Raw genomic sequence first — 15,370 nt, 5'->3', positions numbered from 1 at the left:
GCGCGTCATAGTAACCGGTCATCTGGTTGCTTAGGCTTTTATATATATAGATTGTATCAGTTTGACCCCCTAGTCCCTGTAGGGTTGGTTTTGTGTTGTTTTTGTAATTATACGTAAAATTTAACCTTTTTCCATAGCATTGAGTACATTCAAATTGTTGTGCAACCATCACCCTATCCATCCTCCAAACTTTTGCATTGTCCAAAACTGAAACTTTGTGCCCATTCAGCAATAACTTGCCATCTGCCCTTTCCTGTTGGGGGCCAGATGTAAGCTGGCAAGGTCCTTGCACCTGAAGGGGCTAGCAAGGCTGGGACCCTTACCACACAGTTTTCCCAGACTTGTTTGGATGGCGATTATCAGTAGAATGAGAACAGCCTTTCATGGCTTACCAAGAAGTCTGTAACTATTTACTGAGATATGCTGTACTGAGAACTTGTCCTTCTGCTGTGTCTCTCCCTTAGAGATTAAGAGGAACAAAGAATACATTCCTCTTGACAGACCTCCTATTCAGTATCTTGTGTATACATAGGATTGTGTGGTTAATAAACTTGCTTCAATTCCTCGAGAGCTGTAGTCCTCCCGATCCCGCTTTCCTGTCTTTCTTTTCTCAATTCCCACCTCCCTGCCTCAGCCCGGCTCAACCTGTCAGGCTGGCCCTGACACTTTCCCAGCTCCTGGTAACCACATAGACCACATTGTGTTTATCCATCATCCATCAATGGACACTTGGGTTGCTTCCACCTTTTGGCTTATGTGAATCATGCTGCTATGAACATGGATGTGCAAATTTCTGTTTGAATCTGCTTTCAATTCTTTTGAGTGTATACCTGGAAGTGGAATTGCTGGATCATATGGGATTCTGTGTTTAATTTTTGGCATCTTTGAAGAGAAATTATAAGATTTTTTCCCCTTAGACAGATTAGGTGTATTATATTAATTTATTCCCTAACAATGATCATTCTCTGATAATAGCAATGAGTAATGAGTCTTAAATTCCTGAAATAAATCCCACTTGGTCATGTTGTGTTATTTTTTTTTTAATCTTTATTGTTGAAAGTATTACATATGTCCCCTTTTTTCCCCCATTGACCCCTTCTAGCCTGTCCGCATTCCCCCCAGGCATTCACCACCCTATTGTCTGTGTTATTTTCTTTATTTAGGAAGTACTGATACTTTCTCAAATGTCAATAAGTTATTAAGATTTTTAGAATCAACATTTGTAAAGAATGCTCTGGAGCAGTATGGGAACATTGGGCCACCTGGTGGCAGGTCTGCGAGAATTCCCGTGAGATCATTTGGTTATGGTACTTGCTTTGAGGGTGCTTTCTTGACATCTTTATTTCTTTGTTTTTTTTAATCCTCACCTACGGATATTTTTTCCATTGCTTTTCAGAGAGAGTGGGAGGGAAGGTGAGAGGAGGAGAGAGAGAGAGAGAAACATTGATGTGAGAGAGATACATGGACTGGTTGCTTCCCACACATGCCCCAACCGGGGGCAGAGAGCAAAGCCACAACCCAGGTACATGCCTTTGATCTGGAATCGAACTCGGGACCCTTTGGTGCTCTGGCTAACACTCTAACCACTGGCCAGGGCTAGACACCTTTATTTCTTTATTTTTTCCTTTTTTTTCTTCCCCTACCCCCCATAGACACCTTTATTTCTAATGTGGAAATCAGTCTTTAAGCTTTCTAACTCTGTTGAGGTTTCTTAACTTTTGATTTATGAATTTAATTCGTTTTTGTTCATTCTTTCATTTTTTTTATTGGTAATGTGTTTGTGAATCCCCACAAATTCTGAGATATAGGTCTTGTTATATGTTTTCAAATTTCCTGTAATTTTGGTTTGTATTTTTCCTTTCATCCAGGAGTTAATTAATAGAAGTTTGTTGTTGTTGTTTTGCTTCTTAATTCCCAGGTAGAAGGGCCTTTTCATTAAATACATTTTAAAATAAAACCAGCCCTGGCCGGTTTGGTTCAGTGGTTGGGGAGTTGACCCACAGACCGAGGGGTCAGGGTCAAAAGCTGGTGCCTTGGTTGCAGGTTTGGTCCCTGGCCCCAGTTGGGGTGCATGAAGGAAGCAACTGGTCGATGTTTCTCTCTCTCCCTTCTCCTCTCTCTAAAAATCAATGGAAAAATATCCTTGGGTGAGGATGAAAACAAAACAAAACCAGTACTCTATAATTTAGACATCAGAAAACAGAATTTTGTTTAGTATGTCTACATGCACATTCTTTTTTTTTTTATTTATTGTTTTTTTACAGAGAGGAAGGGAAAGGGATAGAGAGTTAGAAACATTGATGAGAGAGAAACATTGATCAGCTGCCTCCTGCACACCTCCTACTGGGGATGTGCCCGCAACCCAGGTACATGCCCTTGACCGGAATCAAACCTGGGACCTTTCAGTCCGCAGGCCGACTCTCTATCCACTGAGCCAAACCGATTAGGGCTACATGCACATTCTTGAGTTACCTTTCCCACAGTCTTAGTCTTAATTCATTACCAGTTTGCCTGATAGTGAGGCTGAGTCCCCAAGAAAGTAGAGCTTTTGCCAACTCTGGGTGTGGGGTGAATGGTATTCTCCGAGAAGATGAGACTGGCAGGGCACTATGTCTGTTACCTGCATAACGAACGTAAATTCTTAAGATCTACTTTTCATATTTGACCTCCTCCCCCATTCTGCCTGCTTCCGGGTGTCAGGGTAGATGTAAAACATATTAGTCATTCTGGTTTGAACTTGCTTTTTTGTTGAAAACAGGTGTTGAGAGAAAAAAGAATCCCTCCCTGGATGGAGGTGGCCCTTGTCCCCATGACAGGAAAACCAAGTCTGTACCCAGGACTATACCTTTTCACCACTCCTTGTAGGCTGGTGCGGCCTGTGCGAAACTTGGAATTGGGCAAAGAAGAGCTGATTGGAACTATGGAGCAGGTATGTGGACTGTGTGTGGTGGGTATATGTGATTGTGTCATATGCAACTTCCACAGACTTCAGCTGTTAATTATTATTATTTTTTTTTGTTAATCCTCACCCGAGGATATTTTTTCCATTCGTTTTTAGAGAAAGTTAAAGGGAAGGGGAGTGACAGAGAGAGAAACATTGATGTGAGAGAGACACATCGATTGGTTGCCTCACACATGCACCCTGACTGGGGCCAGGGATTGAACCTGCAACCCAGATACATGCCCTTGACCAGAATCAAACCTGTGACCCTTCAGTCCATAAGCCTGTGCTCAACACTCTAACCACTGAGAAAAACTGGCTAGGGCAACTGTTGCTTTCTTTAAGTGTTACTGTTTAATAACAATTTGGCACTGGAAAGAAAGCCAGAACTGCCCAGCGGGAAGCAGTTTTCATGTGCCCCCTCACTCCGCCTACCATTGAGCCTGAGAAGGCTGGTGTCTCGTCACCTGCATCCCAAGCTCCTTCGGATGCTGAGGCTGGACCATTCCCTCATGCACAGTCTTTCCCTGCATCTTTGCAGTTGCAAAGCTCTGCACTTTGTACTACTTTAAAAATGTCTTTCTTTACTTCACTGGTTTGGCTCCGTGGATGGAGCACCAGCCCGTGGACTGAAAGGTCCCAGGTTTGATTCTGGTCAAGGGCACATACCTGGGTGGCAGGCTCAATCCCCAGTAGGGGGCGTGCAAGAGGCAGCAGATCAGTGATTCTAGCTCATCATTGATGTTTCTCTCTCTCTCCCTTCCTCTCTGAAATAAAAAAAAGAATATATATTTTAAAAATAAAAATTAAAAAATGTTTTTCTTCAAATGCCTCTTCATAATTGGTCTAGGGTAGATTTATAATGAGGTATGAAAGGCAAGTGGTCATTCTGACTGAGGCTTCCTGTGGGTCCCTTCAGTGTTCACTATACCAGGTGGGAAGGTTCCTTTCAAGTCTTTGAGTACTGAACTCAGAGAGAAAGAGTTAATGTGTTGGCATCCATCCTTCTCTCCAGCTCTTCATGAATATTGCCATCTTCGAGGATGAGGTTTTTGCTGGAGTGACCACCCACCAGGAACTCTTCCCTCACAGCCTGCTGAGTGTGATCGCCAACTTTATCCCTTTCTCCGATCACAACCAGAGTCCAAGGAACATGTACCAGTGCCAGATGGGTAAGTGGCATGGGGATGGTAGCAACCACACTTACAAAAGAGACATGTTTGTTTTGTTACTTATTTTACTTTGAAATAATTTCAAAGTCAGAAAAGTTGTGAGACTGGTACAGAGAACACCCATAAACCCTTTATCAACATTTTGTTAATATTTTGGTCTGTTTGTACTGTTTCCATTTGAAGGTAAGTTGCAGGCTTGATGCCCCTTTACCCCTAAATATTTCAGTGTCTATATCTAAATAAGGATGTTCACTTGTATAAACAAGGACAATTAAAATCAGGAAATTTAAAATTGGTATTATACTTTTTTAAAAATATATATTTTTATTGATTTCAGAGAGGAAGGGAGAGATAGAAACATCAATGATGAGAGAGAATCATTGATTGTCTGCCTCCTGCACACCCTGGGGATCGAGTCTGCTACCTGGGTATGTGCCTTTGACTGGAATCGAACCCAGGATCCTTCAGTCTGCAGGCCAACACTCTATCCACTGAGCCAAACCAGCAAGGGCTTATCATACTACTTTATGGGTCTGATTCAGACTTTGACCAGTTGTACCAAAAATAGGGGGTTTTTGTTTGTTTCGTTTTTAATATATTTTTATAGATTTCAGAGAGGAAGGGAGAGGGACAGAGAGATAGAAATATCAATGATGAGAGCATCATTTATCAGCTGTCTCCTGCACGCCCCCTATTGGGGATCAAGCCTGCAACCTGGGCATGTGCCCTGACTGAGAATCAAACTGTGACCTCCTGGTTTATAGGGCAATGCTCAACCACTGAACCATACTGGTTGGCCATAAATAGGGTTTCTGGCAGTTTTTTCTGTGTAGCACCTAGTCCAAAATCTCACATTGTATTCCGTTATCTCTTTAATCTTCTTTAAGTTAGAACATAACTTTAGTCTTTCTTTGTCTTTCTTGTTATTGACACTTTTGAAGAAAGGTAATTTTGTAAATGTTCAACGACTTGGGTTGGTCTGAGATCTTGAGATTCCATTTTTGACGACTACAGGCCGTCCACGTCATTCTCTCTCCAGTGCTGTTCATTCCTGCCTGGTAGTACCACACTATTGCGTAGTGCTTATTCAGATTTGACTAATTGTATCAAATACATGGTTTCATTTTCCTGGAGTGTAATTTCCCTTAGGCCTGAAAACTTTCTTTAGCATTTGTCACTGTTGCCAGTTGCTGGCTAAAATTTTCTTAGTTTTTATTGGTTTGAAATATCTTTATTTCCTCTTCCCTTGAAGGAACTAGGTATACAATTCTGATTTGACAAGATTTTTTTCTGGCACATGAAATACTCTTTGAGCTGTGTACTCTTTTTTTAATCCTCACAGAAGGGTATTTTTATAGAGAGAGAAACATCAATAGGCAGTCTCCCATATTCACCCTGACCAGAGATCGAACTCGCAACCTAGTTATGTGCTCCGGCAGGAAATCAAACTTGCAACCTTTGGTGTATGGGACAACGCTCCAATCAACTGAGCTGTCTGGCCAGGCTAGCTGTCTACTCTTGGTCTCTCATTTCTAATTAGAAGTCGTCAGTTTTAGGTTGTTTCCCTGTTTTTAAGTTTTATTTATTTATTTTTTTGCCGAAACCGGTTTGGCTCAGTGGATAGAGCGTCGGCCTGCGGACTAGGGGGTCCCGGGTTCGATTCCAGTCAAGGGCATGTACCTGGGTTGCGGGCACATCCCCAGTGGGGGATGTGCAGGAGGCGGCTGATCGATGTTCCTCTCTCATCGATGTTTCTGACTCTCTATCTCTCTCCCTTCCTCTCTGTAAAAAATCAATAAAATATATTTAAAAAAAAAAAAAGTTTTATTTTTTTCTCTGTCCTTAAGATTTTCTCTTTATTTTTAGGTTTGTAACAGAATGACTATGGTATGCCTACATATGATGTTCCTTCTTAAATCTGTTTGTTTTAAATTTGTAAAGTTTTCTGCCATTTTTTCTAAAAAATTGCTGCTGTCCATTCTGTCTCCTGAGATTTCAGTTATGCAACATGTATGTGAATCATTGCTGTCCCATCAACCATTGGTTTCTTTTCTCTTTTTTTATCTTTTTATCTTCACATTGAATCATTTTTATTCATCTGTCATCATATTCAGACTTTTTATTCTATTTTAGAGTCCAGAGTGCTAACCATTACACCATGGAACCACCATATTATTTCAGATATTTCATTTTCTAGCCTAAAATTTCCATTTGTTTCTTTTTTATAGTTTTAATTTTCTCTAGAATTTCATCTTCATTGTGAACATATTTTCTTTTATATCTTTGAGCAGTTATACAACCAGTGTTTTAAAATAATTATCTATTAATTCCAATGTCTGGGTCATCTCAGGATGTCTCCATTCACTGCATTTTTTTCTTGAGTATGGGTATTGATTCTCTGTGTCTTTTATATCTAGTAATATTGGATCATATCATGGACATTGTGAACAAGTGATATGTTTTGAAGACCATGGATTCTGTTACGTTCCTTTGAAGAGGATTGGTTTTTAGATGTAACTGATAGATAACTTAGCTAAACAAAGCAGCTGAAGTCACTTTTGAAGGCTGCTTGGAAATGTTCCATGTATGTATAATTCAGGACTCCACCAAAGATCTGGGATTGGTTCATATGCAGAATTTAAGGCTTTCCCTGTGTGGTTCTCTCCTTTCTGAAATCCCTACCCTCCCTCCTGCCCCACCCCAGCCCCTCAGTTTTTAGTTGCTGTAGTGCTGTGAACTCTTTTTTTTTTTTTTTTAAATATTTTATTGATTTTTTACAGAGAGGAAGGGAGAGAGATAGAGAGTTAGAAACATCAATGAGAGAGAAACATCGATCAGCCGCCTTCTGCACATCTCCCACTGGGGATGTGCCCGCAACTGAGGTACATGCCCTTGACCGGCATCAAACCCGGGACCCTTCAGTCCACAGGCCGATGCTCTATCCACTGAGCCAAACAGGTCAGGGCAGTGCTGTGAACTCTTATGTTTCTTGGTTCTTAAAGCCAGTCACACTATGAGTTTCTGCCCAAGTTTTAGCCACTACACTGAGTCATTAGGCAAAAAACCAAACAAACCACAGAACAAAACCTGACCTGGAAATTCACCCATTGCAGTTTCTTTTGCCCGAATGTAAATTCCTCTCTAGTTTCTGACTGATTTTGGTTACTTTACAATACCTTCAGGTGGTGTATATATTTGTTTGTGGTTACTTTTTTTTTTCCCTGGGTCTTATGTGCTGAGGGTGGTTGTGAAGAAGGAACCCTCTACAACTGGAAGCTGGAAGTCTCCGTTTCTATATTTTAAAGAATTCCACTAGGCATGTATATTTATTTTAGTTTTTAAAATCATTTTGGTTGAGCCTTGGCCAGTGTGGCTTAGTTGGTTGAGTGTCCTCTCATGAACCCAAAGATTGCCAGTCCAATTCCCGTTCAGGTTACATGCCCAGGTATTGGGCTCAGTCTCCAGTAGGTGGTGTACAAGAGGCAGCCAATAGATGTTTTGCGCTCGTGTCGATATCTCTCTCCCTCCCTGTGTCTTCCTCTCTCTCTAAAGATCAATTTTAAAATTTTTAAAAAAATCATTTATGTTGAATTGATTCTCTGTACTGAGAAGTGGAATAAAGAAGACTCTTACCTGCCCCCTGTATGCCAGTACCCAGAATTAACAAATAGTGATATTTTGCTTTGTGTGTAAGAAAGTAATTAGAGCTCTAACCAGTTTGGCTCAGTGTATAGAGCGTTGGCCTGTGGACTGAAGGGTCCCAGGTTGCATTCCGGTCAAGGGCACATGCCTGCATTACGGGCTCGATCCCCATTGTGGAGCATGCAGGAGGCAGCCAATCAATGGTGTTTCTCTCATCATTGATGTTTCTATCTCTCTCCCTCTCCTTTCCTCTCAAATCAATAAAAAAAAATTTTTTTAAGTTATTATATAATAGCTACTCTCCCCTTACACCCTTACTCTTCCCCAGTAACATCCCCCTTTTATTATATACTAGAGGCCCAGTGCACAAAAATTTGTGCACGAGGGGGGGTTCCCCCAGCCCAGCCTGTGCCCTCTCGCAGTCTGGGACCCCTAGGGAGATAACGACCTGCTGGCTTAGGCCTGCTCCCGGTGGCAGAGGGCAGGCCCAATCCCTAGGTGCAGCCCCTGGTCAGGCTCAGAGCAGGGCCGATTGGGGAGTTGGGGCACCGCCCCCTATCACACTCAAGGCAGGGTCAATGGGGAGGTTGCGGCGCCACCCCCAGTCACGTACAGAGCAGGGCTGATCAGGGGGTTGGGACGCTGTCCCCTGTTACAGAGCAGGGCCGATAAGGGGGGTTGGGGCTCGTACCCTGTCACTCACAGAGCAGGGCCGATAAGGGGGGTTGGGGCTCCGTACCCTGTCACTCACAGAGCAGGGCTGATAAGGGGGGTTGGGGCTCCGTACCCGTCATGCACAGAGCAGGGCCCATCAGGGGGTTGAGGAGCACCCCCTGTCATGCACAGAGCAGGGCCGATCAGGGGGTTGAGGATCTCCCCCCTGTCACTCACAGAGTAGGGCCGATAGGGGTGTTGGGGCACCGCCCCCTGTCACACACAGAGCAGGGTGGATCAGGGGGTTGGGGCGCTGCACCCTGTCACACTCAGGGCAGGACCAATGGGGAGGTTATGGCTCTACCCTGTCACACACAGAGCAAGGCCCGTGGAGGGGGGTTGGGACACCACTCTCTATCAACCAAAGAGCAGCGCTGATCAGGGGGTTGGGGTGCCACCACTGTCACACTCAGGGCAGGGCCGATCGAGAGGTTATGGCTCTACCCTGTCACACACAAAACAGGGCCCGTGGGGGCGGGGTGGTGGGGCCCTGCACCCTGTCACACACAGAGCAGGGCCGATTAGGGGGTTGGGGCACCGCACCCTGTCAAACACAGAGCCGCAGGGCGATCAGGGGGTTGGGGAGCTCCCCCCTATCAGGCACAGAGCAGGGCTGATCAGGGGGTTGGGGCGCCTTCCCCTGTCACGAACAGAGCAGGGCGGATCAGGGGGTTGGGGCACCGCACCCTGTTACACACAGAGCTGCAGGGAGATCAGGGGGTTTGGGCGCTGCCCCCTGTCACGCTGATCCTGGTGCCGGGAGCCTCGCTGCTCCGCTGATCCCGGTGCCAGGAGGCATATTACCCTTTTACTATATAGAATAGAGGCCTGGTGCACGGGTGGGGGCTGGCTGGTTTGCCCTGAAGGGTGTCCTGGATCAGGGTGGGGGTCCCCACTGGGGTGCCTGGCCGGGCTGGCTGAGGGGCTGAGGGCCGTTTTCCGGCTGACGGGTGACTGAAGCTCCCAACCACTCCTTTTTTTCTTTTTTTTCTTTTTTATTCTGGGCCAGCTTTAGCTCTGAGGCTCCGCTGCTGAAAACATTAATACAGTGTTTCGGTCTGGCTGGCTGAAGCCCGGCTGTCTGAAAACCGGTTTCTGGGGTTTTGTTTAGCTTCTGTATTTGCAACATAGTTGCTTAGAGTTACAGCTGAGAGGCCGGCAAGTTAGGCGGGGAACGTTGGAGTCCGCCATCACTGGAGCTGGCAAGCCTCCCTGTTCACTTCAGTGCATGGCTGCCGGCAGCCATCTTGGCTGACAGTTAATTTGCATAAGGATATGCTGATTAGCCAATGGGAAGGGTAGCGGTCGTACGCTAATTACCATGCTTCTCTTTTATTAGTGTAGATGTGTCCATAAACCAGGTATAGAATTGTTTGGGGTGTGTTATATAGATATACATAAATGGTATCATATTAAATGAGTTTCTGTCCTTTTTCCCTCTCAGCACTGTTTTCATGATCTGGTTGTGATACATGCAGGTTTGTTCATCTTCACACTATAAAGCATAACCACCATGACTGATCTGTTCATTCCTCTATGGTGAATATTTAGTTGCTCCCAATTTTAAATATCACCTTTATAACCAAGGGAAAAACAAAAGGCTAAGGTGTTTTTCCTTTTGTAGGTAAACAAACTATGGGCTTTCCACTTCTCACTTATCAAGACCGATCCGATAATAAGCTGTATCGTCTTCAGACCCCACAAAGCCCTTTGGTGAGGCCGTGCATGTATGATCACTATGACATGGACAACTATCCAATTGGGACCAATGCCATCGTTGCTGTTATTTCTTACACTGGCTATGATATGGAAGATGCCATGGTAAGTTTTACCAAGAGTAGTTCCATTCTTTTAATATTTAATTTTAAAATTTAACTTTACTGTGTGGTCACTGTGTCCTCAAGTGCCTAGTATTTGTTGAGTGAGTGTCCTGTTAAATGGTCAGTCCCTACTCAGAATGAAAAGTGGTAGCCTTGAGGGTTATGAACTAAATATTCATATATGCATATTTCATGTATATCGCCTGTGTAGTTGAATAAATGTCGAGTGAATATAAAGTAGTGTTGGATATTTTTACCTTTTGTGTTTGTTCATGATTGGGGTTTGGACTATTTAATTATAAATTAAGTGCTTGGGTTTTAGTAGTGTAGGTGACTGAGAAAAGGTGGATAGATTTTAAATCGAATGCCAGGTAACCTAAACCAAGTATAATTATGACCAGTCTTATTTTGAAAAATCCTCATTTTTCTGCACTCCCTTGATTCTTTCACTTCATAGATTGTGAATAAGGCTTCTTGGGAACGAGGTTTTGCCCATGGAAGTGTCTACAAATCTGAGTTCATAGATCTCTCTGAAAAAATTAAACAAGGAGATGATAGTCTGGTGTTTGGAGTCAAACCTGGTGACCCGCGGACTGTGCAGAAGTTAGATGAGGATGGATTGCCATTTATTGGAGCACAGCTGCAGTATGGAGATCCCTATTACAGCTATGTAAACCTCAACACTGGCGAGAGCTCTGTGATGTTCTACAAGTAAGTTGCAGTGCCAGGTGCTCATTTTAAAGGCTATTCTTAGTGAATTGCTGGGAGCTGTTGAAAGTAATCTTTTAACAGGAAATTTTTGGAGAAAAAAGAAGTGATAGTTGTTATTGACTCAATCGTAACTGAATTGGCATTTACAAAATGAGACAAAGTTTGCTGTCATACTCCCTTTGCTTTTCTACTTGTCAGTCTCTTATAATTGGTGAGAGTTCTCCCGGCTTATTTTAAAAGTATATTATTGAGACTTGATCATCTCATGCATGTTAGGAATATTTCCCGGCTAAAATTTTATCATACCTCCTGTTAAAAATAAATTTTTAGCTTATTTTACATCTGTAAGAGTGGATTCAACAGTAGATCTTCATAATCTATAATAAAAGCGTAATATGCAAATCGACCGAATAGCCAAATAGTAGAACGATGGTCCGGACACCCTTCTGGACAAACCCGGGGCTGCGAGGGCCTACTCTTGAACGAATTTTGTGCACCGGGCCTCTAGTCTATAGTATATATAAAAGCCTAAGGAACAAACAACCAGTTGCTATGATGTGCACTGACTACCAGGGAGCAGATGTTCAATGCAGGAGCTGCCCCTTGGTGGTCAGTGCACTCCCACAACGAGAGCGCTGCTCAGCTGACCAACCCTTCCCAGCGGCCCACCAGCCCAGTAGCAGCCACTCGCTCCCTCAGTAGTCCTGCAGGTCCGATCTCTGAAGAATGGGCCAGGCACCAATGGACTGGCGCCGCTGGCACAATCTCGACAGTGCTGCAGGCCTCCTGGAAGTCAGCCTCAGGCACCGCGGCTGCTTCCCCTCCCTAGACATTCTGGAAGGAAGAAACGATATAAAAGTGGCCATTAGGTGACTCACAACAACTGGCATGAAAACTGGCGTGAACGTCAGTGGGACAGATCCAGATCCTGATCCTGGGCCGGCAAGGGCTTCTTACCACCCGCCCAGAGGGCCGATCGCATCTCGGCTCCCCGCCCACCCCCCTCGGGATGGGCGCCAGATGCAGGGCTCACAACTGGCAAGCACTGCTGCTGCAGTGTGAGCCTCTCCCGATTGGGACTGACTGGGCCCGAACCTGCAGCAGGCACAGCGGGGTCGGAATGAGTGGGAGCAGCAAGTAACGTTGGACTGCTGGTTTGGGCCCGATCCCTGCAGGCCACCCTGAGGGACTCCACCTGTGCATGAATTCGTGTCCCAGTTCTTTAGTACTTTCATAATAGTTGTTCAGAGGAACAGAGTTCTGTAGTTAACATAACCAGCAGCCCTATTCATAGATACTTCCAGGGAAAAGAAAGATAAGACTGTTTTTTGAATCCTTTATAAAGCACTAGTTATATATAAAACTTATATGCCTCTATAAGCTTAAAGAAATGGTTTGACCTTTTATATGGTTTAATTTTTCCTAGGAGTAAAGAAAATTGTATTGTGGACAACATCAAAGTGTGTAGTAATGACACTGGAAGTGGAAAATTTAAATGTGTTTGCATCACAATGAGAATCCCTCGGAACCCAACCATTGGAGACAAGTTTGCCAGCCGGCATGGGCAGAAGGGCATCCTGAGCAGACTGTGGCCAACTGAGGACATGCCCTTCACCGAAAGTGGGATGGTCCCAGACATTCTGTTCAACCCTCATGGGTTCCCATCCCGAATGACTATTGGTATGTTAATCGAGAGCATGGCGGGCAAGTCTGCAGCTCTGCATGGTCTCTGCCATGATGCCACACCCTTCACCTTTTCAGAGGAGAACTCGGCCTTGGAGTACTTTGGTGAGATGTTGAAGGCTGCTGGCTACAACTTCTATGGCACTGAGAGGCTGTACAGTGGCATCAGTGGGGTGGAACTGGAAGCAGATATTTTCATTGGCGTGGTTTATTACCAGCGGTTACGCCACATGGTCTCAGACAAATTCCAGGTCAGAACCACCGGAGCCAGAGACAGAGTCACTAACCAGCCCATCGGGGGGAGAAACGTCCAGGGTGGGATCCGTTTTGGGGAAATGGAGAGGGATGCTCTGTTAGCTCATGGAACTTCTTTTCTCCTTCATGACCGCCTCTTTAACTGTTCTGACCGGTCGGTAGCCCATGTGTGTGTGAAGTGTGGCAGTCTGCTCTCTCCGCTGTTGGAGAAGCCACCCCCTTCGTGGTCAGCCATGCGCAACAGAAAATACAACTGTACTGTGTGCAATCGTAGTGACACTATCGACACTGTCTCTGTGCCTTATGTTTTTCGGTATTTTGTAGCTGAACTGGCAGCTATGAACATCAAAGTAAAACTAGATGTCATTTAATTGATGTGGCCTTTTGGGTTAGGTGATCTGTCAGATTAAAACAAAATGTAACTTCAGTAAAGATGTTACCCTGAAATTTTTTTCAAGGTTGTGACAGCCCTCAACCAAGACCTGGCAAATAAGAATTCAAGGTTCTGAGTCTTTCTGGTATAATAACCAGTGAAATTGATTTCCACTGTATTTGTTCGAGAAAACGTTACATTGAGGAATAAAATATATAGGGAAGTTCCCAACCCCAGGGTCTTAGTATGCTGCTCTCAGTAGATGGTGACTATCACTGATTGTCCCTTTAGAACAGGTGTGGGGAACCTTTTTTCTGCCAGGGGCCATTTGGATATTTATAACATCATTTGCAGGCCATACAAAATTATCAACTTAAAAATTAGCCTGCTGTATTTGGTCAAACAATTAACTCACCCCTAATGCCTTGGGAGGGCCAGACTAAATGATTTCGAGGACCTTATACAGCCTGAGGGCCCAATGTTCCCCACCCCTGCTCTAGGTCACCATCCGGTGACCTGAGAGGTCTGAAAGGTTGGCAACTGCTGCTCTAGAGCATTGTCCATCTAGAGTCCCAACATGATGCAGGCCATGTGTGTGATTTTGTATTTTCTAATGTCCATGTTAAAGTGAAAAAAGGTAGAAATATTTTTTAACAATTTCATTGAAATATACTAAACCCAGCCCTAACTGGTTTGGCTCAGTGGATAGAGCGTCAGCCTGCGGACTCAAGGGTCCCAGGTTCGATTCCGGTCAAAGGCATGTACCTTGGTTGTGGGCACATCCCCAGTAGGGGGTATGCAGGAGGCAGCTGATCCGATGTTTCTCTCTCATCGATGTTTCTAACTCTCTATCTCTCTCCCTTCCTCTCTGTAAAAAAAATCAATAAAATATATTTAAAAAAAAAAAAGAAATATACTAAACCCAGATTGTAGGTTTTAACCTCAGTTGGGGTTTGTGCAGGAGTCAACTGATTGATGTTTTTCTCTCTCTCTCTTAAATCAAAAACATACTTAAAAAAACAAACACTGCACATCTTTATTGTATATAGTTCACCATCTGGGGTAATAAACATCACCTCTGAAAGCTTCCTGTGCCCCTTTGGGTTGTTTTGGTTTTTTATTTATTACTAGAGGCCCAGTGCACAACATTCGTGCATTCGTGGTGTCAGGAGAGGAGGCAATGGTCACCGGGGCAGGCGTTCTGCCACCTCGCAGTTCCCCGCCTCCACTCCTTCCCTTGCCACCGCACCACCACCACAGTGGGTGGGCAGGCGGCCCCTGCGGAAGGGAGAGTTTGGGAGTGAGATCCTCCTTCCCTCCACCTCGCTGGCACTGTGGCAGGTGGGCAGGCGGCCCCCAAGGAAGGAAGAGGACAGGAGTGAGACAAACCCTTGTGTTGAGGGCTGGCCTTCAGAGCGAGGGAGCTGCTCTGCTAGTATGAAACCCCGACTCAGAAGCAGGTCATCTACAAATGGTTTAGTACCAGGGGTTAATTGGGGTTGGCCGCAGGGACCATGGCAGTTGGCTGGCCATAGGAGGTTGGCTGTGGGAGCACACTGACCACCAGGGGGCAACGCTTAACACAGAAGCTGCCCGCAGGCCCCATGCCAGCCAAGGCAGGTGCCAGCAGGGTCCCATCGCCCTACTGGTCACCCTGCAGAGAGGGGGCAACAGGTGGGGGCGGGGCCCGCAAACAGGTGGCACTAGGCCTGCCAAGGCAGGTGCCAGTGGGGGGGGTCCCCCCCGCCCCGATCGCCCAGCCAGTCGCCCCACGGATCGGCCCTGATCGCCAGCCAGGCCTAGGGACCCTACCCATGCACTAATTTCGTGCATCATGCCTCTAGTATTTATACAAATAGAAGCATAGTTTGTGACCTTCTGAGGTTGGCTTTTTCCACTCAATTGCTTGAGATGCATTGAAGCTGTTGGATATATCAGTTGTTCATTCCTTTTTGCTGCTGTATGGCTATGCCAGTGTGTTCAACCAGTTACCTGTAGGAGCACATTTTGGTTGTTGCCAGTTTTTGGTGTTTACAAATAAAGCTGCTCTGAAAACTCA

General features: G+C 45.0%; 1 protein-coding gene across 2 annotated transcripts in view; it reads left to right on the top strand.

Moving 5' to 3' along the window:
• LOC139020103 (DNA-directed RNA polymerase I subunit RPA2) overlaps window positions 1-15,370 on the top strand; it is a 30,049-nt gene extending 14,679 nt beyond the window's left edge. For both annotated transcript variants that reach the window (XM_070429702.1, XM_070429703.1), the window contains 5 exons: window positions 2,759-2,929; window positions 3,957-4,113; window positions 10,094-10,290; window positions 10,747-11,000; window positions 12,427-15,370. In XM_070429702.1, coding sequence (XP_070285803.1) covers window positions 2,759-2,929; window positions 3,957-4,113; window positions 10,094-10,290; window positions 10,747-11,000; window positions 12,427-13,309 — 1,662 coding nt within the window. In that variant the 3' untranslated portion in view covers window positions 13,310-15,370. The remainder of the gene's footprint in view (window positions 1-2,758; window positions 2,930-3,956; window positions 4,114-10,093; window positions 10,291-10,746; window positions 11,001-12,426) is intronic.

The sequence above is a fragment of the Myotis yumanensis genome, unplaced genomic scaffold (assembly GCF_028538775.1).
Source record: "Myotis yumanensis isolate MYYU_CA2020_CCGP unplaced genomic scaffold, mMyoYum1.0.hap1 SCAF_11, whole genome shotgun sequence".
NCBI lineage: Eukaryota > Metazoa > Chordata > Mammalia > Chiroptera > Vespertilionidae > Myotis > Myotis yumanensis.
The sequence above is the reverse complement of the archived record's forward strand: the minus strand, read 5'-3'. Positions and strand labels throughout refer to the sequence as shown.